The sequence below is a fragment of the Podarcis cretensis genome (genome assembly GCF_951804945.1).
Source record: "Podarcis cretensis genome assembly, chromosome: 6".
NCBI lineage: Eukaryota > Metazoa > Chordata > Lepidosauria > Squamata > Lacertidae > Podarcis > Podarcis cretensis.
Genome location: NC_137175.1, coordinates 76,930,595 through 76,957,252, shown reverse-complemented (window position 1 = coordinate 76,957,252; position 26,658 = coordinate 76,930,595). Strand labels below are relative to the sequence as shown.

General features: G+C 39.4%; 1 protein-coding gene across 5 annotated transcripts in view; it reads left to right on the top strand.

The window, feature by feature from the left end:
* PTBP2 (polypyrimidine tract binding protein 2) overlaps window positions 1–16,595 on the top strand; it is a 49,801-nt gene extending 33,206 nt beyond the window's left edge. For 2 of the 5 annotated variants that reach the window (XM_079981514.1, XM_079981510.1), the window contains 9 exons: window positions 1,904–2,068; window positions 3,832–3,942; window positions 6,857–7,052; window positions 11,438–11,592; window positions 13,063–13,096; window positions 13,510–13,602; window positions 14,420–14,636; window positions 14,734–14,811; window positions 14,934–16,595. In XM_079981514.1, coding sequence (XP_079837640.1) covers window positions 1,904–2,068; window positions 3,832–3,942; window positions 6,857–7,052; window positions 11,438–11,592; window positions 13,063–13,096; window positions 13,510–13,602; window positions 14,420–14,636; window positions 14,734–14,811; window positions 14,934–15,066 — 1,182 coding nt within the window. In that variant the 3' untranslated portion in view covers window positions 15,067–16,595. The remainder of the gene's footprint in view (window positions 1–1,903; window positions 2,069–3,831; window positions 3,943–6,856; window positions 7,053–11,437; window positions 11,593–13,062; window positions 13,097–13,509; window positions 13,603–14,419; window positions 14,637–14,733; window positions 14,812–14,933) is intronic. The other 3 variants (XM_079981513.1, XM_079981512.1, XM_079981511.1) reach the window with 3 other exon arrangements.
* The last annotated feature ends 10,063 nt before the right edge of the window (window positions 16,596–26,658 follow it).

Here is a 26,658-nt window from a genome sequence, read left to right as displayed (position 1 = left end):
AAATACTTTGGGATGCCTCATGGGAGGTGATTCATAAAAGAAGAAAACAATAGTACCTAATATTTATTTATTGTGGGTAAAACCTCAGCGCCTAGGATTTGCCGATCGTCAGGTCGGCGGTTCGAATCCCCGCGGCAGGGTGCAGTTCGAAAGCACCCCCGGGTGCAAGTAGATAAATAGGGACCGCTTACTAGCAGGAAGGTAAACGGCGTTTCCGTGTGCTGCGCTGGCTCGCCAGTTGCAGCTTGTCACGCTGGCCACGTGACCCGGAAGTGTCTTCGGACAGTGCTGACCCCCGGCCTCTTAAGAAAGATGGGCGCACAACCCCAGAGTCGGACACGACTGGCCCGTACGGGCAGGGGTACCTTAACCTTTTACATACATACATACATACATACATACATACAAACTAATTGCACACTGATTAACTACAATAGTCTCTTAAGTGGTTTCTGAGGATCCAATACAAAAAGGAAAAAATCCATTAAAATTATAAAATCAGTTAAAATGTCTTCTGAAATAATAATATAATAGACTTCAGTAGGCACCACAGAGGTGGTCCAGGAGGAAACCATGGTCTGTGGGATCAAAAGCCCTGAGAGATTGAGAAGCAGAGTTGAACTCCCCCATTCACTCTTGGTAATATTATTATTAAATATTATTATTTCATCCATTATGGCAAACAAGGCTGATTCAGTCCCACAACTGCACCAGATCCCAGATGGAAACAAATCCAACTATTCATGTCCCTCAGGAATTCCTGTAAGTGCTTGGCCTCCAGCCTCTCCACTGCCTTACCTGAGAAAGGGATATTTGCAACCAGGTAATAGTTGTAAACCATAGGATCCAAGGTGGGATTCTTCAGGAGTGGGTGTGCCACTGCCTGTCCATCACATAAAAATGCAATTCACCATGCCCTGCTCCCATTCGGTCAGCCCCTCTTGACTGGATTTCACTAACCAAGGTGATAGAATTTGTAATCCATCAACATTTTTGAACTCAAAGCTGAAGAACACTTGGTTAAGCTGACCTTTATTTTTGACTGACTCCAGTTAAGTTTTATAGTACAAAGAATTGTCAAGTTAACCTAAAACGCTAACTGCAAAAGGGGGGAGGGATCCTTTTTTGTTAAAACCGAGAGATACATTATCCAGAAGTGTTCTCCTGTGAGAAAATAGATTATTCAGAATACAGAAGCTTGGATTCCTTTGCACTCTTATGTTCTCAGGCAGTCTTCTTATTTACTTCTTCCTGTTCAACAGCAAGCAGTAGTACTTTCTTTGCTGGAGGTTTCCTTCCAATCTTTGGAACTGGTTGGACTGAAGAGGAAAGGTGGGGAATAATGGGTCTCGGGCCCATCAATGAAAAAGAAAGTAAAAACATGGCTAAGCTTACATTCCTGTGCATCTAGAATATACCCCAATCTTCTAGAGCTTGCTTGTGGCCAACTTCTGCACCTTATTTCAACAAAATGTACAGTATTTTGTTGCTGAAATACCTATTCCATCTCTGGCTTCTCTTCAGCTGATGAGAGTACTGTTGTTTCTGATGCTTAGAAGTGATAGGTAAGTCCTGCAATAGCACAGATTTCTCCCCTTCCATCTTGATTTCATTTCAGAAAAATATACATCTGCTATGCATTAACAAATTTAGTCTAAGTTATTACACTCTGATACACTATCAACATCCAGTTTAATGTAGATAAAGAGTGTCAAGATGTGGTGCATGAAAGTATTCATACTATCATATGGAGAGCAAAAATAAAAGCTAAAATATTTTTAGAAATTCCATTCTGTCATTGACTTCTTTAAAAGGTACATTGAAGCAACTATGGAATATACTAATCTTTAAATCTAATTCACATATTCTCATTTTGAATGCTTTCCCTTCTCTTTTATTGTAGCGAGCTCAAGCTGTTCTACAAGCAGTGACTGCAGTACAGACAACAAATACTCCCATAAGTGGAACCACAGTTAGCGAGAGTGCAGTAACGCCAGCTCAGAGTCCTGTCCTTAGAATAATTATTGATAACATGTATTATCCTGTAACTCTTGATGTTCTCCACCAAGTAAGTCTTTCTTTTAACGGGGATTTTTTGAGCAGAGAACCAAGCAAATGTGTCAGTAAACATGGTCATTGAGTAAACAAAACAACTTCAGTTTGTGTAATGGAACTTACCTTCCCTCTCCTCCTTCTGTGTCCCTCCATTTCCCCCCAAACCTGCTCTGGGGAATTCTTCCAACCTTCTGCAGCATATTTGAAAGAGGGGGAGAGGGAAGGGGAGGTTCTACTGCACAATTCAACCCACAGAAACTGGCCAGGAAATACACTGTCAGGATACACTGTAGAATGTTCGTTTTGCCCCCCAGATGTGGAAGGGGGTGTAAACTTTTTGTAAGAATTCAGCAGAACCGTATGGTCCAAGATTCATGAATGTTTTCAGAAATGCACATTTCCATGAGTTTCATATTCCCGAGACTTCCTGAATTTGCCACACCGTTGCAATGAAACTGCTACAGAACAGCATTGCAAAATACAATGTGTTGGGTTGGGTGTATTTCTGAGTGCAGATATTGTATGTTGACAATTGACTGCTCTTAGTGAATTGTGTACCTACATGTGCCTTCTGGTGCAATTAGAGCTGAATCAGGGCTGCAGACTGGCCTTGTGACATCTTCATGTAGCCAGAAAACAATGGGCCGAGTGTCTTTGACATTTATCATGGTAACTGCATGAAGGGCTCAGTCTGATGGTACTTGATCCTGAAGCTTTACTACAGTTAGGCAGGGGTGGAGCTGATCAGTTCCTTAGGTGGGAAACAAGTTGGAGCATCATGTAAGAGCAGGCTACAAATAGAATGTGTTCATTATGTGATCCCTGTTTGGTTGGTATTATGTCATAAAGGAGAGAGAAGTCCTGTTAAACTTTTTTTGTAAGTGGAAAATGGGAGACCTCAAAAATGTTTGAAGGTGAAAATTCCGTTCACCTATTTGCTAGAATGAGCACAGTGGAAAAAATAGGACTTTTGGGTGCTGGCTGACTGCCCATTGAAGAGCTCTGACATGAGCTCTTCATGTCTCTCCTGGCAGTGTTTATTTTTGTTGCTATACTTGGATATGTCATTCTTTTGGCAGGTGTATACACATAGGTACAGGTGGAGGGATTGGGAAAGCTGTGGCTGGATGGAAATAAAATGCCAACAAACAAACAAACCCCAGTTCTGAAACTACTGCATTAAAAGCTTTAATGTACGATTTGCTTGGTGGCACCGGCAAAGTTAACAAGAATGACGGGTTGCTTTGACTGGTTTGCTTGCCTCCCATGATATCAACTTCAAGCTGTGTCATCACAGTGCTGTATTTTATTGTTCAAGTTTTGCATTTGGGTCTTTACGCTGGCTGTTGCTTAAGGTTATTGTGGTTCTAACGTTACCCACCCAAAAAAGAGAATAAAAGTGTATGATGCCTAGATTGTTTCATTCATTTATCACAAATTGAATGAATGAGTAAATGTACCTAACTAATTACCCATGGGAATGCAACCCTCAGTAGGAAAATAAATAAATAAATCTTACCCTGCTCTAAATTCATGTGTGTATATACCTGCCAAGTGAGCATAATGCTTCCTGCATCCTATGAAGTATTCTCTAGTCCAAAAAGTATTCATTTTTTTAATGTGCCCCAAGACACTCTGCTGCAACGGACCATTGCAGCTGCCCCTATGAAACTAACCAGATACATTGATGTGAACATCTTAGTGGTTTGTGTGGGTGTGTTTTGTTTTGTGACTTGTAAAGTTGAGTACCTGTGTACTTTTGATTGTTTTTCACAGATATTCTCTAAATTTGGTGCAGTTTTGAAAATAATTACATTCACAAAAAATAATCAATTTCAAGCACTGTTACAGTATGGTGATCCAGTAAATGCCCAACAAGCAAAGCTAGTAAGTATACTTAATTCTGTTTAGCCTTTATTAATTACGTATAGTTGGCAATACTTGTTTTGTCAAAATGTATTTGTGTGGACAAAATAAGTAACTTTTCAGATTATAAATGAACATCAGGATCTTACTGCCTGTAAGTAAACATTCTGTTCCTAAATCACCAGTACATCACTGTTTCACTCAAAATTAACCTGGGACCAAAATGAATATGTTATGCTTTTCAAATTATTAAGTTTCTCTTAACTGTTTTCTTAAGGCTTTGAGAAATAAACTAATGGAAAGTATTGACAGAGGTCCTTTTTAAGAAAATGCTGTGGCAGGGAACTTCATATCTAATATTTCTACCTAATGCTTAACTGCCTGGAGTTGGTATATTGATTTAGGTTGAGCACCTGAATTTTGTTTATGTGCTACATTTAGAAAATAATCTAAATTGGGCTGGAGATCCTACAGCCTGCTTTCTAATCTTAGCCAGCATTTATAAACATTAAACAATCTAAACATTCGTTGAATTGATAAGTAAAGCTACGAAGCAGAAATGTGAAGAGATAATTTACAATGCAATCATTTGTGTGTCTATTCTAAAGCAAGTCCCACTGAATTCTATTGGATTTGCTCCCAAGAAAATATGTATAGGATTACAGACCTTAGACATCTAAATATACTGTTAAGATGCTTTTTAAAGTGGTTCATGATGTGCCTCTGGGTGATAAAATATCCAACATTCTGAAGGGTCAGTTTAAAAACCTACTATTGCAGAAGAGAAGCTAAATGAAATTTTCAGTTTTTTACCATAAAGGTTAATGGTAAAATTACTTTGCAGATAGTGCTCTTTATAGGGAATCGGAATGTGGCCTTCAAAGAAATTGAAGGCTCAATAAGGAAGTTTAAAGAGCAATTTAAGAAAATCAAGCACCTAGATGAAGTAGCATTTCCTAAGGAGTCTGATGAAAATAGCCTTGTCAACATCACTGTTGGCTATGAAGTGCCTATGATGTTCAGACTTGCTATTCAGGTTGAAAAAGTGAATTCTGGCATAAAATGATTCTCTTTATTTCACATTGGCTCACGTTGGGTTATTTCCCTATCAGACTGAAGCATCTGAAGTTGCCATTGCCTTAAAATTTCTGCTTTTGCAAAACACACCGAGTTATAAATAAGCTCTTCTATGCATACCATCATGGTGGATAAACATTGGCTTTTAAGATCAAGCGTGCAAGTAATTTGTATATACATATAAGATCAGATGTCTCCATCAAAAATAACCAGCAATACATTAAAATCTGGATTTAACAGAAACATGTGTTAGTTTACTCCTACTTTTAATCTGCTCAATTAATTGGAAACTCTTCCTTAATCAAAAAGTTTTAAAGTGATCAGTTTGATTAATCAGCTATATGTTGCAGCACAGCTTATTGCCAATTAATTCTGAAAGAAAGGCCTTGATTAGTTCTCTTCACAGGAATATTGTCAAACTGACAAGTGTTGCAACATTGTTGTGTGTTACTTTGTTTTCAGATAAACACATTCCTCGATCCAGTCACTCTGTTCTCGGTTTCAATGTGCCTGGAGGACAGTGCCATTTCATTTTTTTAGTACACCTGCTGTCCATATACTTTGACATTGCTTGGTGTTTCTTGACTGAGGTGGTGATAAGATACTGTTGAAGACGGGAGAGAGATGAGAGAGAAATTTGAGAAGAGGTGTGAGACAGGGAAAAGTGTTATCTGCACAGCTATTCATAGTGTCAGAGCTTGTGTTCCATAGGTTGGATTGGTTTCCTTGAGGTCTCAAAACAGATGGCAAATGTTTGCATCATCTAAGAGATGCTAATTATGTGCATGCATGCTGTGAGATGCTTTTATGGATGCTCATTTAGAGCCACTTGTGAGCTCAAGTTTTTCTTGTTTCCTCATTTTTGAAGTTGGAAAGGAACTTCTATATTTATTTTTACAATTTAATAGGGAACATGACAACATAACATATATTTTATGCTTTTGTGCCTGTATGGTATCTGTTCGAGCTTATTTTGGGGGCATGTTTTTTCATACTTATAATATACATTATATTGAAGCCTTGCAGGAGTTAGATATGAAAAGATGATCAGTTTCTGTCCTTAAAACTACTGTCATCCAGCTGTGCCATTGGGTGTTTCACTCACCTGGAAGGCTTGCATTGATACCCCATTTCATTTCATCTGAGGGAAGGAATAGGTCTATCTGTAGTAGCTATGTTCACCTCTGTTTCAGTGGAAAGTATGATCACTGAAGTTTAGATTTGAGGAAGGAAATAACTGTTTTGAACTTTGTAACTGACACCAGTTGCTGTAAACTGCAGGAGAGGAGAGTGTTCTTGTGCTCGGGGCATGTTTTCCATAGGCATCAGGTTGGCTGCTGTGAGCCCAAACCTGAGCCCAGGCCATGCACATCCGAGCCCAAACCTAAGCCCAGGCTGCCCACGCCAGAGAGTGAACCTGAGCCCGGGCCACCTGAGTCCCTGTGCATTCACCGTCCATGTATAAGACAACCCCCAATTTTTTACTAATTATTTTTAGCAAAAACCATTGTTTTATACACAGAAAAATACGGTAATTCTAGTTCCAGTGGTTTTAGTAAAATTTCTAGAATAGCTAGGCTAACCAGTCTGTAATTTCCTGGCTCACTTTTTACCTTACATCCCCGCTTTTTGTAAAATAAAAAATAATACAAAGTTAAACCAACTATATCAGCATTATCTAGCTGATAATGTCCAACTACTATTGAATATAATATTTGATAGTTTCCAGTTCCACATATGCGGTGATGCATTTTAAACATTTTCATATTAATTTCAGTGGATGTATGGGTATATATGCTTAAACCTCAACTGCAACATCTGTCATGTGATCTTCATTAATATTTTCCTATTTTTCTAGGCGTTAGATGGTCAGAATATTTATAATGCCTGTTGTACCTTACGGATTGATTTTTCCAAATTGGTCAACTTGAATGTAAAGTATAATAATGATAAAAGTAGGGATTATACTCGCCCTGACCTTCCCTCTGGTGATGGCCAACCAGCTTTGGATCCTGCTATTGCTGCTGCCTTTGCAAAGGAGACCTCTCTTCTAGGTATGATTTTGTTTCTTTCTCTCTCCATTCTCATTATTTACAATGTCTTCTAAGATAGTATCTGCAGATTGTATTAACTTTTTATCCATGCAGTCATTAATGAGAATACTGAATAAAGTAGACCCTGAGCTCTGAAGAATAGGTCTGTTGATTATTACTTTCAATAAACTTTTCTTCCCTTTCAACAAATTCTGTTCACATTAGCTGATTCCTCACTCCTTTTTAACCTGTCTCCCTCCCAGTCTTTTAGTTTGAGTACCTGCTACTGAAGCTAACAGAGCTTCTTTTATTCCATTTCTTTACTACATATGTTTTATATTCATTGGGTACCCCCCAGAACCTATAAAATGAATCTTAATACATGTGCTATTTCATGTAAGGCCTTTTCTAGTATTATTGGATGGGGATTGCTTGGCCCCACATAGTTGAGAGCAAGAGCACCTGGCTTTTCCTCAATCTCAGATGCATTAACTCCTATATCGCTACGGTTCCTCTTTTATGAAAACTGAAGCAATGTGGTCTTCCCATCACAGAACTGATGAAACCTTACTGCTTCAGACATGACTTTAAACCTTCTCTGTGTATAGCATTTCCTCTACCGTTAAGTTATAGCCACTCTCATGTCATCTACTGCCAGGTTTACAGTCTCTATATATGTATTACAGTGAAGCTCAGTGGCATATCAAGGCATTTTTAATAAGTTTGAAAATGTAATTCTTATGTTTACTTCTTTCCATATGTTCTTGCTGCAGAGTTGAGAATTATTTCTCATTTTCCTTTTGCTTACCTCTCTGTGGTGTAAGCAGTGGGGTGGGGGCAACCTTGTTCCTGAAATCATATTACTCTTTCCCTTCATTGGGGCAACACATTGTATTGTCGAAAGACAATTAAATTTACTTTTTGCTTTGTGCTGATGAATATTGCTTCAAGGGGAAATGCACTGAACTGTGAGTATGGCTATAGGTGATTATGCATGCAATTTGATTCTATTTATTTTATTTATCAGCCAGGCCCCATTAAATATAGAAGCAAGAATGTTCTCTTGAGAAATACTTAGGTGCACATGAGCTGGTGATTTTCCTGACCGTGTGAAGTTTAGATACAATCCCTCAGTTTAAAAAACCCCCAACAACTTTGGGACTCTGGTGTCCATATCTGCTATCTCCTGATATAACATAATATTCAGAACTAGTGCAGTGCTATTCATACTTCCTCTTAACTTTCATTCTTTAATGCATCTGAGGTATATACAATCTGGTCCTATTTCTGGGTCTTTCTGAGTGTCCAGGATTAAAAGGTTAAAGTTTAATGAATATCATTGGCCCAGATGTATACGTATGATGTGTTTCCTCATACAATTTTTTCTTCTACAAAAGGATAAATGCTCATTAAAAAGGATGGCCAATTTACAAATAGAAAAACTCACTTTCAATCTATTAGGAGAAGTGCTTGATTTCTATTGATGATATAAAATTTGTACTCTATTAAAGAAAATTGGATGAGGAGAAAAGCCAGAAGTTCACTATGTCTATTTGTGTATCTTAAGAGCAATAACATGATGGTGGTGACTTAATTTAAGCCAGGGGATGGGTTGGGAATTAAAAGTTCGCAAATTTAAAACTGAAGATTCATTTGAGTCATTTCTGTCTGCATTTGGATACTTTCACCAGAATTCACTCCTGTATTTTCTGTGAATAAGCCAATCGCTGTCAATCTTCTCTGTGAGTCCTTATGCTACAATTAATACCTAGTTGTTTATTCAACATGGTTAAAAACAATGGATATCAACAGCATCCACAAAAAACCCAACTTTATCAGCAAACCAAAGCGGCACAATTTTAAAAATAATAATAAATTGCTTACTAACATAAAGCCTTGGTACAGCTGGATCATATTTCATTAGATGCATGGGAGAAAAGGGAAGCCATAACCTGGTGCCTGTGAGAAAAGGAAAGTGTTGGCGCTAGACCAGTGTGGCTGGAAAGATGCTGTCATGATAGTAGTTGCAAAATGTGTGTGCTTCCTCTGATGCTGTGGAGGTAGCATGCCTCTGAATACCAGTTGTTAGGAACACCAGTAGACAGTGTGTTGTTGCACTTCCATTCTGCTTGTGAGGATCTAGTTGGCCACTGGGAGCAGTAGGGTCCTTCTTAAGTTTTTATGTTTGAATTTCAAAGAATGAATTCATAACGTGAGAAATGTGGTTCAGAAAGTTTTGCCTACGTATAGCTTCCTTAAGGAAATACTATGTGTAACAGGAGTGGAGGCTGTGCCTATATCTTGTGTAATGTTTATATGTGTTTGCTTTTCTCCGGCAAACATTTAGTAGAAATGGGAGGAAAAACAAAAACATTTTAAGCAATAAAAGTTGCAAAATGTGTGTGCTTCCTCTGATGCTGTGGAGGTAGCATACCTCTACGTATAGCTTCCTTAAGGAAATACTATGTGTAACAGGAGTGGAGGCTGTGCCTATATCTTGTGTAATGTTTATATGTGTTTGCTCTTCTCCGGCAAAACATTTTAAGCAATAAAATTAGGAGTATGGCAGAGAGTTGAAAAAGAGTAACTTTTAGAGGGTAGATAATTTTCAATAAAACTATAAGACTTTTTTTTAGCACCCTTTCATACAATCATAGTGGCTGAAAAGGGATTTTTAAAAAAATGACTTTAAAATGAAAAGGGTAATAGTGCTAAAGGCTGAGATCATTATCACCTTTGAGTGAGGTTTTTTTTTTTTGGAAATGCTTTGTATTCACTCACTACAGAACGGCAGAATGCTTAAAGAGGAAGATTAAGAGTAATTTAAAGCAGTCTTCCAAAAAAAAGCACCACCCTTTAAATTACCCCCTTTAAACATCCTCACAAGTCACAGTAGCTTCCAGGATCTCCCAGCCACAATGAAGGTAGTAATATTCTTCCAAACTACACCTTGAGCTAGGAGAGCTCTTGGTAAGGGAGAACTGGGTGAATCATTGGGTGAAGCTGACTGTACTCCGCTTTCTTGTGAGTTGATGGAGCAGAGGAATGACAACAGCTGCAACTGGGTTTTTTTAAGCTAGAATTGGTCTGTTCTCAGAACAAGCACACATTCTTTATATGGAAGCTTTAATGTTCCAGGTTTTGTTTTTTGTTTTTTTGTAAAAAGCTTGTTTTGTTAATTTTTAAAACATCCTTAGGCGAGGTGAGTGCTGTAGATGGCATTGTACACCTAGTAGCTCTTTAGCAGCTACAGCGCTGCTACAGGGTGTTCTCCCATTAATCCCCAAAGGTTTCAGCTGATAGTACATGCACATTTTTCAATTAATCTCTGCAGCATTGAATAATTATTTATTTAGACTGTATTGAACAACCAGCTCTTATAAGACCTTAGGTACACGTGACTTGTACATCCGGCACAGGTGGCTTGTGAATAAAGGATTCTGGGAAAGGTGTGTCAAGGTGTTACTTGTTGCTCCTATCTACAGCATTTTCTTTTAGAAAGCATTTTATTTAAGAAGTTGTGGTTTCTGTGTCAAGAGGAGTGACTGTCTAGACTTGAGATTTCGTGCTTTGTGGCTCTGGGCCTTTTCTCTAACTGTATATCGTTGCAAGAAGTTGTGATGATTTCAGTGGTAGGAGGAATGATGTTTCTCACAGGATTTAGACTCAAGATTTAGACCCATCAGAAGTCAAGGAGATAAAGAACTACACAGCTTTTAGAAGACATTTGCTGAAGGCAGCCCTATATTGGGTAGTTTTAATGTTTGATGTTTTATTTTGTTTTTCTATGCGCTGGAAGCTGTACGGAGTGGCTGGGGAAACCCAGCCGGGTGCGCAGGGTATCAATAATAAATTTATTATTATTACTATTATTTGATGGTTTTTTGCTATAAGCCTCCCTCACCATCTGTAGATATTTGCAAAATATCAAAGGAGCAGGTCAGATGTATTTCTCTTGTCTTTGTTTTCTTATAGTTAAAGACATGTTGGAGGCACGCCTTATTGAGTAGCTGAACTTGAAAGTGCTTGACCCATTTGTTTAGTGTGACTTGTTTTCATGTGCCATTGAAGCTGCCATAGATTTCTGATGGGTAAATTAAGCACAAACACCTTCAGTGAGCTATTTCTTACAGGATAGTGTTTGTGTTAACTGAAATGGTAAGCTAAGGACTGATAGGGAGGAAATGCAAGGTTCTGTGTCGCGTGCTAGTGAAGTAGTAATGAGGTTTTCGCTCTCAGGATTCTTTGGAACATTGGTTTGTCATCAAGAAGCGGAATTCCACATAGGTCAACCTACAAACGGATAGATCTGGACAAAGGCGCAAAACCAACACAACACTTCTAAATTAGATTATATTGGAACGACTTGTGTGTGTTTCGTAAAATATGCTTTATTTTAAAATTAGGGCTTCCTGTTGCAGCTGTTCCAGGAGCGCTGAGTCCATTGGGGATTCCAAATGCTGCTGCTGCTGCTGCCGCGGCAGCTGCCGGCCGTGTGGGTATGCCTGGAGTTTCAGCTGGTGGCAACACAGTCCTCCTGGTTAGCAATTTAAATGAAGAGGTCAGTGAACCTACTTGTTCACCCTTCTTTTTTTTCCTCTTTACCATGCTTCATTTTGTGAACTGCTTAAGTGCTTCTTTATCTTGAGCTTGCTTTTACTATTTTTATTTATTAAGATCTGTGGCTCCCCCCCCCCCATGCTACTCAAGGTTGTTTTACAACTAGATTCCAATAAATTGTTTCTGTTATAGTTGAATACTTCTGTTTTCCTAGGTAGCCAGCATCTTTTAAAATACCCTTTGCTATTCGGCTACCTATTTTTCCTAAGAAAAATATGGTAAATATTGCATGTTCTGGATGCCTTTTAGTTTATTTTTCCAAGTACATATGTGCTCCATTTTGTAAATTGGTTCTTAAGAAAACTGCTGTTCTGTTTTGCCTGAGCTAATTATTTGCTTGTTCATTTCATGCTTACATGTCATTGCATTTTTGTAGTATTAATTTGTGAACAGCTCTAACACATTTTTCTTTGAAGGTTCTCCCAAAGATCTTGCTGCGGCACTCTTCAATCTCTCTTAGTAATTTTATCTTTCCTTCACAGTTTTTATTCATCTTTTCTCCTAAAAACAACAACAACACTTTACTTCAATACTTCTTTAACTCTGAAATCGAAGAGGTTTTCTTTAGTTTTGCATTTTATCATCTTGTACCTTTACTTTGACTTGCTGTGAAAGCTGGTATGAAATGTGGGGTAGTTTGTATCTGTTTGTCTCCTTTGAATATGTGTTTCATTTTTTTTATTGGCCTCTTTTTAAATATGAGCCATTATGCTTTTCTCATTTTTGTCATTTACACTCTTGCACATTAAAATGCTTGGATCAGAGTGCCATTTTGAAAAACTCCTGCCTGCATTTCATAACCAGCCATGCTTATGCAGTTAAAATTTAGAGTTGGGCTTGTTTTTGTTTTAAGTTTCTATTGCATGGATTTTTCTTTTCTTTTCACATTCAGATGAGACGTAATTTACTGTTTGATATGGATGTACTTTACCCATATTTTGTCTTGGGTGACTACATTTTACTCAGTTTTCTTGTACAATACATAAACCAACCATTTTCTGACCAAATTCCTGCATTTCCTATGTACTGACCTATATTTTATTTTTTTTTGTTCCCCACTTCCTTATTTTTCTTCTGCATTGCTGTTTCCCTTCCCCATTTCATCCTTCTCCCTTTGTTCTCACCTACCCTTTCCCTGTCTCTTCCCAAATTCCCACGCCCTTCCCTGTCTTCTCCTCTGCCTACCTTGTCTACACCCCCTGTCTCCATTCCCCTATGTTCATGCTTCTGTGCTTGAACAAAATGTTCCTCGGACCAACTTGCCCCAATTAACCGCCTTGAACCATGATCCATGACCACCTCACCATTCTGCGGGAACCACCCTTCGTTATGGATGATCTGTTCATCTCCGCTCTTCCTCGACTCTTCTCTCTTCTTGTCTTATGCTGCTTGCTCTTCTCTCCTTCTAAAGATGGTTACGCCCCAAAGTCTGTTTACCCTCTTCGGTATGTTATCGTTAGCACTATACTTTTATTATTGATTTAATTATTTGTTTCACCTTAATTCTTATTTGTAGCTAGCACTTTGGCTTTAAAGTTGAATAGTAAATCTTTTGCTATTTTTCTTTTGCTGTTTTTAAAGCTCTCCATAGATGCAATTTTTTCTTTTAATGCATGCTTTTTTATTTTGCATGATCTTTAATTTAATATCATTCACATAGCTTTGAGGGTTTATCAAAAAAATGTCTTCTTTTTCAAAATTCACCTATTCAAAATCTTGTTCTTCTTTATTCATTTGCGTGAATGTTGGGAGAAGTGAGAGACATGTTCCGAATGTTTCATTGATATGTCAAAATGTGCTATTCAGCTGTCCTTAAAAACGTTGTTTCTTTTGGATTTACTTCTCTGATTCTAAAAAGGTGTTTATGGGGATGTGCAGCGTGTGAAGATTTTATACAATAAGAAGGACAGTGCTCTTATACAGATGGCTGATGGAAACCAATCACAGCTCGGTGAGATTAGTGGGTTTTTCTCTCTCTTATTTGCCACTTAAACATTAGTTTTCAGTGTCCTTCAAGCCATGTTTAAATTTCAGCGTTTGCTTCTAATCTTTCTAAAATCTGAGATTGTGTAGGAAGAATGTTTTTTTCCCTCAGATCACAACCTCTTACACTGCTTAGGAAATCTGATCCTGAAGTTCCCCTTGCTTTTGAGTGGCTTGCTAGGCCAGAGAGTTCCTTGTTATTAACACAAGCTTCTTTTGTGAATACCATGATTGGGATCCAAAGAGCCCTGTGTACATATAAAATGCTTGCTTGCACATGTGGAAGGTTGAAGCTTTCTCCCTTCCTTGTATATCTCCCTAGTCACATCAAATATAACTGCATCTTAAGTCATAGCTTTTGGGAAGGGGGAGCGGGTGTGAGGGTCTTGAAAAACCTGGTGCATGTGGAGCTCAATGTGTATGGCCTTTTGGATACTTGCGCATAAACTTAACATACTTCTGAAGAAAATAAAGCCCTATTGAAATCATAATTTGTATTAATTCAGTGACCATAATAATGACTTACTAGAGTCGGGCAATGCGTGAAAAAGTAATTTGTTTATTGCTTTGCTGGGCACATTTGCAATATAAGCACAGCTTTTAGATTAGCTGTCAGTTAGATTTAGACTGAAAGATTTCCAGATAGCAATAATAGCTAAATTTGTCAATTTATCGAAAGAAAATTGCCATCAAATGCTCCACCCCAAACACTGAACAGATTAGAAATTACAATACTGAATTCAATAGAAGAAACGCTGAAATGAATAATTGGTTTTGTTTTCCAGCCATGAGCCATCTGAACGGACAGAAAATGTATGGAAAGATTATTCGCGTGACTCTTTCCAAACACCAGACAGTTCAGCTACCTCGAGAAGGGCTTGATGACCAAGGACTGACTAAAGACTTTGGCAATTCACCTCTTCATCGCTTCAAGAAGCCTGGGTCAAAAAACTTTCAGAATATTTTCCCTCCATCTGCAACTCTTCATTTATCTAATATCCCGTAAGTGTGGGGAACACGGCTGAAAGATTCATACAAGATCCAAACGTTAGCTTCTAATCGTCTCTCTCTTTTCCCCTTTGTCCCCCTTTTTGTTTAGACCATCAGTATCTGAAGATGACCTACGCATGCTGTTTGCTAATACTGGGGGAACTGTGAAAGCATTTAAATTTTTTCAGTAAGCATGTTTTCTTTGAAACTTCATTTAAAACGAGAGAACAGCTGCCTTTGGTAAGAACAAGGTTTATGTTACAATTTTCTAGTGCTGTTTTGGTATCTAATTTTATTGCTTTGTTCCAGAAGAGATCACAAGATGGCTCTCCTTCAGATGTCAACAGTAGAAGAAGCTATCCAGGCTTTGATTGATCTGCATAATTACAATCTTGGAGAAAATCATCATCTGAGAGTTTCTTTTTCCAAATCAACCATTTGAAGTGCGAGATCAAAATAATAAGGTTGTATCACGTTGTTTAGTGTTGTCATCTATGACTGTTCGGGAAAGCGGGGACCAGAGATGGACATCTGTTTTTCATGCTGTTACCATTCCTTGATTGTTTATGTATAAATGAAAACAAAAAAGGATTTACAAGGAAGAAGCAGTGGTATTATCTGCTGGTTTTGCATATGTTTATGAAAGGATTTTGTTTAAAAGGGGATTCTGAGGAAATCCCATAGTTTTTCAACTTAGTTAACATACGTGCCTTAAAAAAGGAAAACCTAGAGTTGCTAGAATTGCATTTACTAGTTTAAAAAATTGGTTGTCTGGGGCACATTGTTACATGGGAATTAATGGGTGCAATCCAGTAAACATTAGGTTTGCCTACATCCCATTGAAATCTATTGATTTTTAAAGCATTGATTTCAGAGGGACATCGCTGCACCTAACTTTTGCAGGATTATGCCAAATGTGTATTAGGCAGGAGTGTGTAAAAAGGGTTAAGCTTTGTTTCTCCTGCTTGGAATTTATTGGCTTTCATGAATTTTTTTTTTTAATGAAATATGTTGCGTTACTTTAAGAGAGATGCAGCACATTTGACTTGTGCTTCTCTCTTGTCTGTTTCTTTTTTAATTAAGTAAAATGGCCTTGTGTATTCCAGATTCAGTTTGGTCAAGGATATAGGCATAAGTCAGAGTTAACAAGATGCAGAGAAATAATTTCTTTTAAAGACAGGATGATTATTTTGTTTGGGGTTTGTTAGTTAGTTTGTTTTACCCCTCGGGCTTTGAGCCTCTTTGGGGAAAGCATTGTTAAGTCTTAACCTTTTTTGTACACACACTCTGGGGGCGTATCATATAAATGTTGGCACTAAGTAATGTCTTGTTTGTGGCTGAATATTTTTTGTAGATGTTTTTTGAAGTTGACATGACTTATGTGCATTTAAATATATATTGCCATTTTTAGTTAGTAATTACAATTTGAAATATGGTTGTGGATTTCTGAGCATGTGCAGACCGGTCTAGCTAGTTCAGGAGTTGGTGCATGTATTTCAAGGATGAAGAAAGTGTATTGCAAACTTTTGCAGGAAGATTAATAATTTTTGTGGCAGTTTTCTTTATAAAACAAAAACAAAAACAAAACTGACAACCAGGTGGGACCAAAGTTTATGTGCCTTTAGTCTTAATTTACCTTGCATTGTAATATTCAGTTTTAATAAATCTCTTCAAAATATTTTGTATCTAGAAATGGATCTGACTTTACTATAAACATGACTCAGAATCTACAGGAAAAATTAATTAATTTGAAAGCAGTTCCTCTGTCAGTCCGAACTGTTGTCTTGATTCTGTTCAAATGACCAATACTTTTTGCAATTGATGTACTTAGTTCCAAGAGTCATAGATTCTGTTATCTATGTAGAAAAAGGTCATGTATATTTTCTATTAGTTGAGTTTTTACATCTTTAGAAATGTAATATTTCAGTATAGTTTGAAAGCGGCACAATTAAAAATTAATTTTCTAACAAAGTTGGGAGGTTTGATGGTTGTTTAATTTCTTCTTATGTGTACGCTGCTTGCCTCTGTAGCATGCTCAATAAACACTTCTGTAGCTCTGTATTCACCTCTTCTGTCTTTCTCTGCTGCCTTTTCTCTCTTTTCTTCTTTGTTTTCCACTTCCACTGTGCTTCTGAATTCATGTTTATTCTCTGCCAGGGTGGGAAAAGCATAATAATCTGATTTTTATAATTGTCTGGATTTATACAATATGAAAATCAAATGCTACGGAAAATGTAGCCTCTCTTAAAGTGTATATATTTCACCAATTCAAGATTGTAAATGCTTTGTTGAAGCACATATGAAAATCGATATTAAACATTTCCCACCCTGTTATATAACCTACAGCTTTAAAGACATAACTTTTATTGTAGCTTGTAAGTTCTATCTTTTCTGTTTTTTAAATAGATTTATGCACTAATTGACCTTTCAGGTTTGCCATGCTTTTGCTGCAGTTTCATCTTCCATTTTCTGTGTCTGCTAAACAAATTTCCACTAATCATAAGATAACCTTCATGGGCTCAAAGCAAAATAGCCAACTTGCTCATACAGAAATTTAGCAATGCCTGTGTTCAAGATACAAAGAAGGGGTGGGAGGGGGATGGAAGGAAATGGTTGCGGGGGACACGTCATCAACACCATGCTCTAAACAGTGCTGAAAAGATTAGTCTGACTTTTTCAGGGGGGAAAAAAAACAACTGGCATCAAATACAGACTTAACTTCCTATATGTGCAAACTATAAATGCCACTACACATTTCTTCCATTTACGGTAACTTCAGCTGAACAGTTTAGTAATTCCAGTTTACTTTGAACTTTATGTTCTTTAGGATAACATCACCCGTGTTTAAAACACACACATCAATGATGGTTGCTGATTGATTTCAGTAGGGTCTACCTTTGAGTAGTCTGCTGATTTTCAGCCATCATCTGTATATTGGTCACAATATGTTGATAATTTGGACCTTGATATCTTAATTCCATGTACTTTGTTAATGGGCCATGTTTCATTATAGTGAAAACAACACAGCACAGACTCATTACATTTAATTGCTGCTTACTTGCGTGACAACATTAACACATTGTAGGTTCTGGTCCTGCTTGATCTCAGAGTACACAGATTAGGAGACAGGTAGGCAAATTATTCTACCAATAGTGAAGAGAACCCTCAGGTGCAGTAACAAAAAGTGTGTGTGTAACCCCAATCCTCACATCTAAATACACGTGTTTTAAGTTGTGTGCTTGTGTTGTTTTAGACATTTTATTCCTCCTGATCTTTTGGAAATCTCTAGGCAGCTTACAATACAAAAACGGACATTATAGTGCAAGAAGCAGAGTACAAAAGATGTTCACTACCATGCAATACAGCTTCCACACACTATTAGATAAGTATTATGTACTTAAAAGTATTATGCCAGAGATGAGTATAGCTGCTTTAGGAAAAAAGCTAAAAGTCGCACTAGACAGGCATGAATCTTTGCACCCACATAACCCGTATCTTAACTTTACAGCATATGATTTGCTGGTGAACCCATTACATTTACTCTGCAATATTTTTGTCATACAAGTCACTCTCAAAAGTGTGAAACTTGAAACATACCTTGCCAGATCCGGAGAGATGGACTTGAGGATTGAAAAGAGGATTTTGGCTTCCTTCAACATGTCTTTTTTATTCCTGATTCTTCAGGAACAAGATGTCTTATGTTAGAATTTTTTCCATTAAGTTCAACATTAAGCTTTCTTGATATTTAAGAACAAGGTTGGCTAGAACAGTACATTTTTTGTTTTCCAGGAAAGCTGGGATTTTGAGAATTTTTGCAAACCCACAATGGCTTGTAGAAAAATATCTCAGTGGCTACAATTTACTAATCCTTGCTTTAAAGCAGGAGTTATAAGATGATAGTGTTTTTTTAAGTTTTTAGTTGTTGACATTGAGTGACTCATCTCTTCATTTTGTTCATTATGGGTCTGTTAAAAGTTCACAAAATTAATAAGCAATTGGTACGATGCCTTTGTCAGGTGACATGCAAATGATGTGAATGTCATTTGCAAAGCCAGGTGAGCTTTTTAAAAATGTAAATAACTTCAGATACCATGGGTTTAGTTGATGAAGAGCAAATGTACCGTTGAATGATTTATTAGAATCATTTTTCCTGATTAGTAATTGCATCAAATTTTTCATTTTGGAGTTGCACATTATTCGGAGGGTGTTTTTCTGTGCAACAGCAACATATTTCTGAACATCTATCAAATTTCTAATAAGCACTTGAACATTATTAGTCATATATCTGGCATTTACTAGAATTCGTTATTGGATCTCTTTTTGTATAGAATTGGAAGCCTGGATTCAGGTTCATGCATACAAATCCATACAATGAGTTCCTCCACATTGAATTGGGCAGTGTTTAGAGTTTGGATCATGCACTTGACATTGATGTCAGGGAGAAACTCCATCTCTGCTAACATTGGGTTCCATATATGTCAATCTGTCTTTGGATCCCTACCAATGTATTTGTGCCAAAACAGACATTACAGAGAACATTTATCCTTGCTGAGTCACCTCTACCTACAAGATCTAGATTAACTTTTCCTTTATCCTGATGTCATTATGATGTGTATGTCTCTGACATCATATATATGACACCTTCCTCCAAAACTCCTAAAGACAACCACCAACAGCTTCATATAGATGTTAAATGGCATTGCTGGAAGAATAGTTCCCTGTGGAACCCATTGGAAGAAATCCCAGGCAGCAGATGAGCGCTCACCCATTTCTCGTTTCTGAACATGGGCCTGAAGATAAGAATGGAGCCATTATAATACGGTGCCTTTGATACCCATCCCACTGAGCTAGTGCAGGAAGATATACCATGGTCAATGGTATCAAAAATGCTGAGAGATTGAACAGAAGTAGCAGGGTTGCAGTACTCTTGTCTCACATGATAACGGTCATCTATCAGGGCAACCATCAGAATGTAATAATCAGCCTCCTCCAGGAATATCTGCAGTTGCTCCACAACCATCTTCTCCACTACCTTTGCCAAGAAAGGAGCATTTATGACTGGGTCCAGTTATTACAGCAAATTACACTCCAATGGGTCAAGTGTGGGATTTTTAAGGGTGGACTAATTCCTCTTTAAGGGATACAGGTGGCGCTGTGGGTTAAACCACTGAGCCTAGGGCTTGCCGATCAGAAGGTCGGTGGTTTGAATCCCTGCGATGGGGTAAGCTCCCGTTGCTCGGTCCCTGCTCCTGCCAACCTAGCAGTTTGAAAGCACGTCAAAGTGCAAGTAGACAAATAGGTACCGCTCCAGCGGGAAGGTAAACGGTGTTTCTGTGCGCTGCTCTGGTTTGCCAGAAGCGGCTTAGTCATGCTGGTCACATGACCCAGAAGCTGTACACCAGCTCCCTTGACCAATAAAGCGAGATGAGCACCGCAATCCCAGAGTCGTCCGCGACTGGACCTAATGGTTGGGGTCCCTTTACCTTTACCTAGTTCCTCTTTTAGGGCAGCATGCAACCCTATATCACACAAAGATAGGTTTACCGCACCTGTGGACCCATTTTGTCACCCCGCTCTTGGCTAGCTTTAAAAAGGCAGGATGGACAAGGCTCTGATGGGCAGGTGGTCGTTTCTGCATCATGGTTTGTGTAGAAATAGATATTGTCAAGATATCGGATTGCAGAGGAGCTTAAAGTAGATGCAAGGGGAAGCTCAGTTCTGCCATTTTTGGTGATTCCACTCTGTTCTTCGTAGTGTGTTCTGTCCTCTGGTACGCTTTTGAAATGTAAGGTTTAAGGCAAGGATAGGGCACCCCAGGTTCAAGAGCAAAATGCAGTCCTCCAGGATCCTCTGTCCAACTCTCAGGACTTTGCCCAGCTGCATTGTATCCTTGAATTCTGATAATGCTTCTTGCATGCCTGGGTGAAAGATAGGGTTGGAGGCAAGCAGGAAGAAAGCCTACTGCACAAAGGTCACTCCACATCAACGGCTTGTTGTCCTTGGAAGGTTGCCTCAAAGGGCTGAAGAAGATTCCCCATCTCTAGTTTAAGGGGAAAGATTGAGACACTCATTGTTCATAACTTACCCAACCAAAATCCTAAACTTGATGTACATCCCAGTAAAAAGCTCGTTGAAGAATCTCCCTCTGGCAGGGGAATTGTTAAAGGTAAGTAACTGTTTACTTGCTGTATATAGCTTTTTCAGTGAAATGTCAGATCATCTTCTAGATCCTCCCAAAATTTTACAGTCAATTGGAAGTTTTTCAATTATTAGAAGCAATAGGCAAAAGGAATAAGCACCCAGAATGAAGAAATGTTTTAGTACGTGGCCTAGATCTGGTTCATCTCTTGCGCCTTAGGTAAAACACTCGGGTGTCACCTTACTGCTTTAATGAAATCTTGCAGCTCTCATATAGTGAGAAAATAATAAGGTAAGCAACTTTATTCCACTCACTGGAAATTAGATATTTCAGGCATGAGACTTAGTAGTAGATATTCAGCCTCAGGGAAATGTCTGGTATAAAAGTATAGATTTTTAACATTAAGTGGGGAACAAGGAATAGATACCCAAGATACTTTTATAGTAAGCAAACAAGACTAAACAGCTGTCTGATTTTAATCTGGATGTCTTGAATCCATTTGTGCTGTATTATGCAGCCAACTATTGTCTGTACAATTATGCTAAGTTGTACCATTCACATTGTGTGTGTGTTTAAGATGCTAACTTTGCACACTGGTGTTTCTTGTTTTTAAGAGCGAAACAGTGTCGAGAATGGACTGTCCCCTTTGTGGAGTTAAAATGTTGCACTTGGATCTGAAGACAACTGCAGAAAGATCTATTTTCCAATTTTCTGGTTTGAGTTCCACCGCTTGTATAATCAAAATGGCACCACAAATGCACAAGAGGGATGTATTAGCAGGGGTGGGGGAGCCCCAAGCTTTGTAACAACAACAACAACTTTTCTGGGGGGAACCCTAAAGGGGGAGATCTCCTGAGCTATGTCCTTTTTCACAAGCATGTGTTCTATATCCATAACGCTTAATAGATAAAGGTAAAGGGACCCCTGACCATTAGGTCCAGTTGTGGCCGACTCTGGGGTTGCGGCACTCATCTCGCTCTTGGCTGAGGGAGCTGGCGTACAGCTTCCAGGTCATGTGGCCAGCATGACTAAGCCACTTCTGGCAAACCAGAGCAGCGTACGGAAACGCCGTTTACCTTCCTGCCGGAGCGGTACCTATTTATCTACTTGCACTTTGACGTGCTTTTGAACTGCTAGGTGGGCAGGAGCAGGGACCGAGCAACGGGAGCTCACCCTGTCGCGGGGATTCAAACCGCCAGCCTTCTGATCAGCAAGCCCTAGGAACTGTGGTTTAACCCACAGCACCACCCGCGTCCTTTTATAACGCTTAATAGGCAATAATAATTTCATTATAAGGTTTGATCAGAGTTTCAGATTGTGCGGCAATGAATTCAATCCAATTCTGTGCGTTCATATCTACTCGAAAGTAAGTTTTTTTCAGTGGCACACCCTAATAGCAGCCTAGTGGAGGTGGGGAGACTGCTAAATGTTGCACCTGCTAAAATATCAAATACAGATTTCTTCTTTTTACTTAGAAAAATGTGTTAACTATATCTAGTAAACCTATAACGAACTTGGATCCTAGTGTCATGTTATTTACAGGGTATTTCTTGATGGTACCAAATCCTGAGTCACGAGCAGATTGTGTTGTCACCTCAATTCACATTGTGAGCATCTCTGTGTATGTGTGCATACTGTAAGCTGTTTTGCAATACTGTGAATCATGCATTTCTTGACTCTGGAGAATTGGCTCATATATTTTATCCTGACAAGAGAATAGTCTCTTCCAGCTACCTAGGGCTCCATATGCTTACCAGGAAGTATGTTCCACTGAACTTAGTAGGACTTCGCTCATTCTTCTGCCCTTTCCACTTTCTATAGGATCACAGAATTGGAAGGGACTACAAGGATCATCTAGTCCAACCCCCTGCAAGGCAGGAATCTTTTCTCCAATGTGGGGCTCAAACCCAGGACCCTGAGATTAAGAGTCACACTCTATTGACTGAGCTACTCCGGCTGTGCTATCCAAGCACATAGAATAATAGAATGGAAGGGATCCCAAGGGTCATGTAGTCCAACCCTCTGCAGTCCTGGAATCATCTTCAAGCTTTTTTTATATTTAACAAAACACCACCAGAAACAAAAAAAAACATGCTTTTTGCCCCAGGATAGCATAGCAAAACAGTACAAGTTATTCTTTCACTTAGACAAAATTCCTATTAGAGCTACAAATGTGAATATCCTGAAAGCATCAGTGTTGTTTTTTGTAGTTAATAGATTTCCAATAAAATTTGTTGGGATTGCCAGGGGCCGTTTGGAGGGACTAATAATCTCAAGATGCACCGTGACTACCAAATTGCAGCCCAAAGAGAAGTTGTGGTCTTTTAGCAGCACTGGAAGTAAATACAGCCACTTCTACTAGGTCTATTCACTCAAGATGCCTGCTTTCCTTCCTTCCTTCCTTCCTTCCTTCCTTCCTTCCTTCCTTCCTTCCTTCCTTCCTTCCTTCCACTATTTGGGACAAGGGGGAAATCAGACAAGGGATGAGCCAAATCACGCCCCCCCCCATTTTTTTGTGGAAGGTGATAGGTGCTCTGGAGGTTGCTATGGCCTGGCAAACCCTAGCTTCATTCCAGTACTTCTTTTGCATACGCCTCATAAACTGCAGCACCTAAAAGCAACTATGTAGCCTGGAGAGGAGGGAAATAATGCACCTTCAAAGGCAGCTAATTAACACTCCTGGAGGAAAACACACTTATCGCACCGTTCAAAAGCAGTGAGCACATATGAATAGTGAACTTATTAACCTGTGGAGAGGGCACAGTGGCCAGAACAGAATACAATTAGTGTCCCTGTAGCTATAAACACGATTCAACCAGCATGACTAGAAAACACCAGGGCGATTGCATTAATGCAGAAGGGGAAGCAATCTGAAAGGAGGCAGCTATAATCCAGGAATCTCTTAAAAAGAGAAATATGCTCGGAAGTCAGTAACGGGCACACCTACCCGTTTTAGCAATGTTTGGGGTGGGTGAGACTCATTTTGCAAATTTTATCTTATTTGTTAGTTGCCTGACAGAGGGCAGTCTTTAGGTGACATTCAATTGAGGTTTAAAACTTAACATTTCATCAAATGCCAGGGTGAAAAGTCTTGACCGGAGGCCAAAAAGATTGGCACCAGAGAGACCTCACATTCCACAAACAAGGGGAAAACACAACAAAACTGACCCTCTCCCTTGTCGCCATTCTCTGAGCCTCCCTTGGAGGGGGCATAGGGTTTCAGATGGTGCCCATAAGGCCTGGCTATGTTCTTGTTGGGCGAGATGGTCAGTCGGGTAGTCTGGATCCTGAGCCATTTAAAGCTTTATAAGTCTCTTTATCTTATAATGACTTGAATTGGGTCCAGAAATGTATAGGCAGCCGCTGCAGTTATGCTAATACTGGTCAGACTGTTGTTGTTTAGTCGTTTAGTCGTGTCTGACTCTTCGTGACCCCATGGACCAGAGCACGCCAGGCACTTCTGTCCTCCACTGCCTCCCGCACTTTGATCAAACTCATGCTGGTAGCTTCAAGAACACCATCCAACCATCTCATCCTCTGTCATCCCCTTCTCCTTGTGCCCTCCATCTTTCCCAACATCAGGGTGTTTCCCAGGGAGTCTTCTCTTCTCATGAGGTGGCCAAAGTATTGGAGCCTCAGCTTCACGATCTGTCCTTCCAGTGAGCACTCAGGGCTGATTTCCTTCAGAATGGAGAGGTTTGATCTTCTTGCAGTCCATGGGACTCTCAAGAGTCTCCTCCAGCACCATAATTCAAAAGCATCAATTCTTCGGCGATCAGCCTTCTTTATGGTCCAGCTCTCACTTCCATACATCACTACTGGAAAAACCATAGCTTTTACTATATGGACCTTTGTTGGCAAGGTGATGTCTCTACTTTTTAAGATGCTGTCTAGGTTTGTCATTGCTTTTCTCCCAAGAAGCAGGCGTCTTTTAATTTTGTGACTGCTGTCACCACTACTTAGAATCATAAAATTGTAGAGTTGGAAGGGACCACAAGGCTCATATTTTGCCCAACGAGAGGCTTGAACCCCCAACCCTGAGATTAAGAGCCTCAGGCTCTACCAACTAATGCCTATCAGCAGTCTGGCCACTGGCAGAGGAAAGCCCAGATGAACCCTCAAGCTCCAAGTCTGGTCCTTCACGGAGAGTCTGACCCTGTCTGGAACAGCCAACTCCACTCATATGAACATGGAAGATAGGGCTAAATCTTGCCTAGAAATCACCCCCTGTCTCAAGGTCCGATTATCTGTTTTAAAGAAAAAGCATGAGATCCAGGCCTTTCTAGACCAAGGATGAACATGTGGCTCTCCAGATGTTGGACTTCAATTACCTTCCACTCCAGCCAGTATGCAGTGGCCAAGGATTTGGGGAGTCCAGCAACAGCTGAAAGAGCCGCAGATTCCCCATCCCTGTTGTAGACTGTACCATGTGTCCCCAGATGTTGTTAGGCTACAACTCCAACATATAACCACTGGTCCTGCTGACTAGGAATGATGGCAGTTGTACTCTTAACAACAGGCTTCCTCAAACTCAGCCCTCCAGATGTTTTTGGCCTACAACTCCCATGATCCCTGGCTAGCAGAACCAGTGGTCAGGGATGATGGGAATTGTAGTCTCAAAACATCTGGAGGGCTAAGTTTGAGGAAGCCTGCTTAACAACATATGGGGGGCTCAAGGTCGTGAAACACTGCTCTAGAATGTTGGGCTGTTAATAAAGAGAGATTTCTCTTCCAAGTGCTGGTTTTTTTTATGCAAGAAAACATTCAAAAGAGATTTACCCACCATTTGTGTTCTGTAGCATCAGAAGTCCCAAAGAAAGGCAGGCCATGTTTGGGTTTTTTTCCTGATTAGTTGTCTACGATGACTCATACTGAATCCAACCAATGGTCTGTCTGATCTAATGTGGTTGGTGCCGACTAGTTTGGGCTTTTCATGTCTTAGGGCTTCCCAACTCTGTTCTATTTTATCCTTTAGCTGGAAATGCTGAGATTTTGATTAGGAGGCCTTCTATGAAAAGCATGTGGGTTAGCACTGAGCTGTGCACTCCTGTTTTCTTGAATGTTTGCATGTTTGAAGCCTGAACGCTGGCATGAACAGCTGACTGTGGTGCTAAGCTGCTCTAAATCCCAATCTTGACAGCTGGTTCCAGTGTTAAAACTCAGAAAGCTCTGAACCGGACACATCTATCACTTTTTTTTTTTAAAGCAACTTGTTCCATTTGCAGTATCCTCACATGTGAAGCCACTCCAAAAAAACCCAACAAAACTATAAACAAGGACATGTAGGCTCGTGCTTCTATTTCATGAAAAATAGAACATTTGCATCACCCTTTGGACAAACTGCCCCAACAGTGTTTGCTTGCCAAAAAGGAGATCCGTGAAAATTCAAATTTGGGTGTAATAAAGGTGGGCAGGAGACTGGATATACAGTCATACCTCCTATTACGTAATCCTCTGGTTACATAAGCTTCAGGATGTGTGTGTGGCAAACCTGGAAGAATTTTACCGGGTTTCGCCGCATGTGCATGCGCAGAAGCAGTCTGCGCATGCGCAGAAACAGTGTGCAGGTTGTGGAAACCTCGGGATCTGACCGGAACTCCAGAACAGATCCTGTCCACAACCGGCAGTACCACTATATTTGCACAAAACGTCGCATCTTCTGCCTTGGTTCTCAGTTAAAGAGTTAAAACTGTATTTGGGCAGTACGTATTCAGGTTGCAGGCAAAGGGCTCATGTGATCAAATGGTTCTTCACAAAACACAATCCAGAAAACTAGATGTTCTAGTATAGCTTTCTTCCTGTTTTTGGTATGCTTCAATCTTATGAGTCCCTTTCCATCCTTCTGAAGTGATGCTGCCATAGAATAGTTACCTCAAGTTCAACCAATTTGTCCCT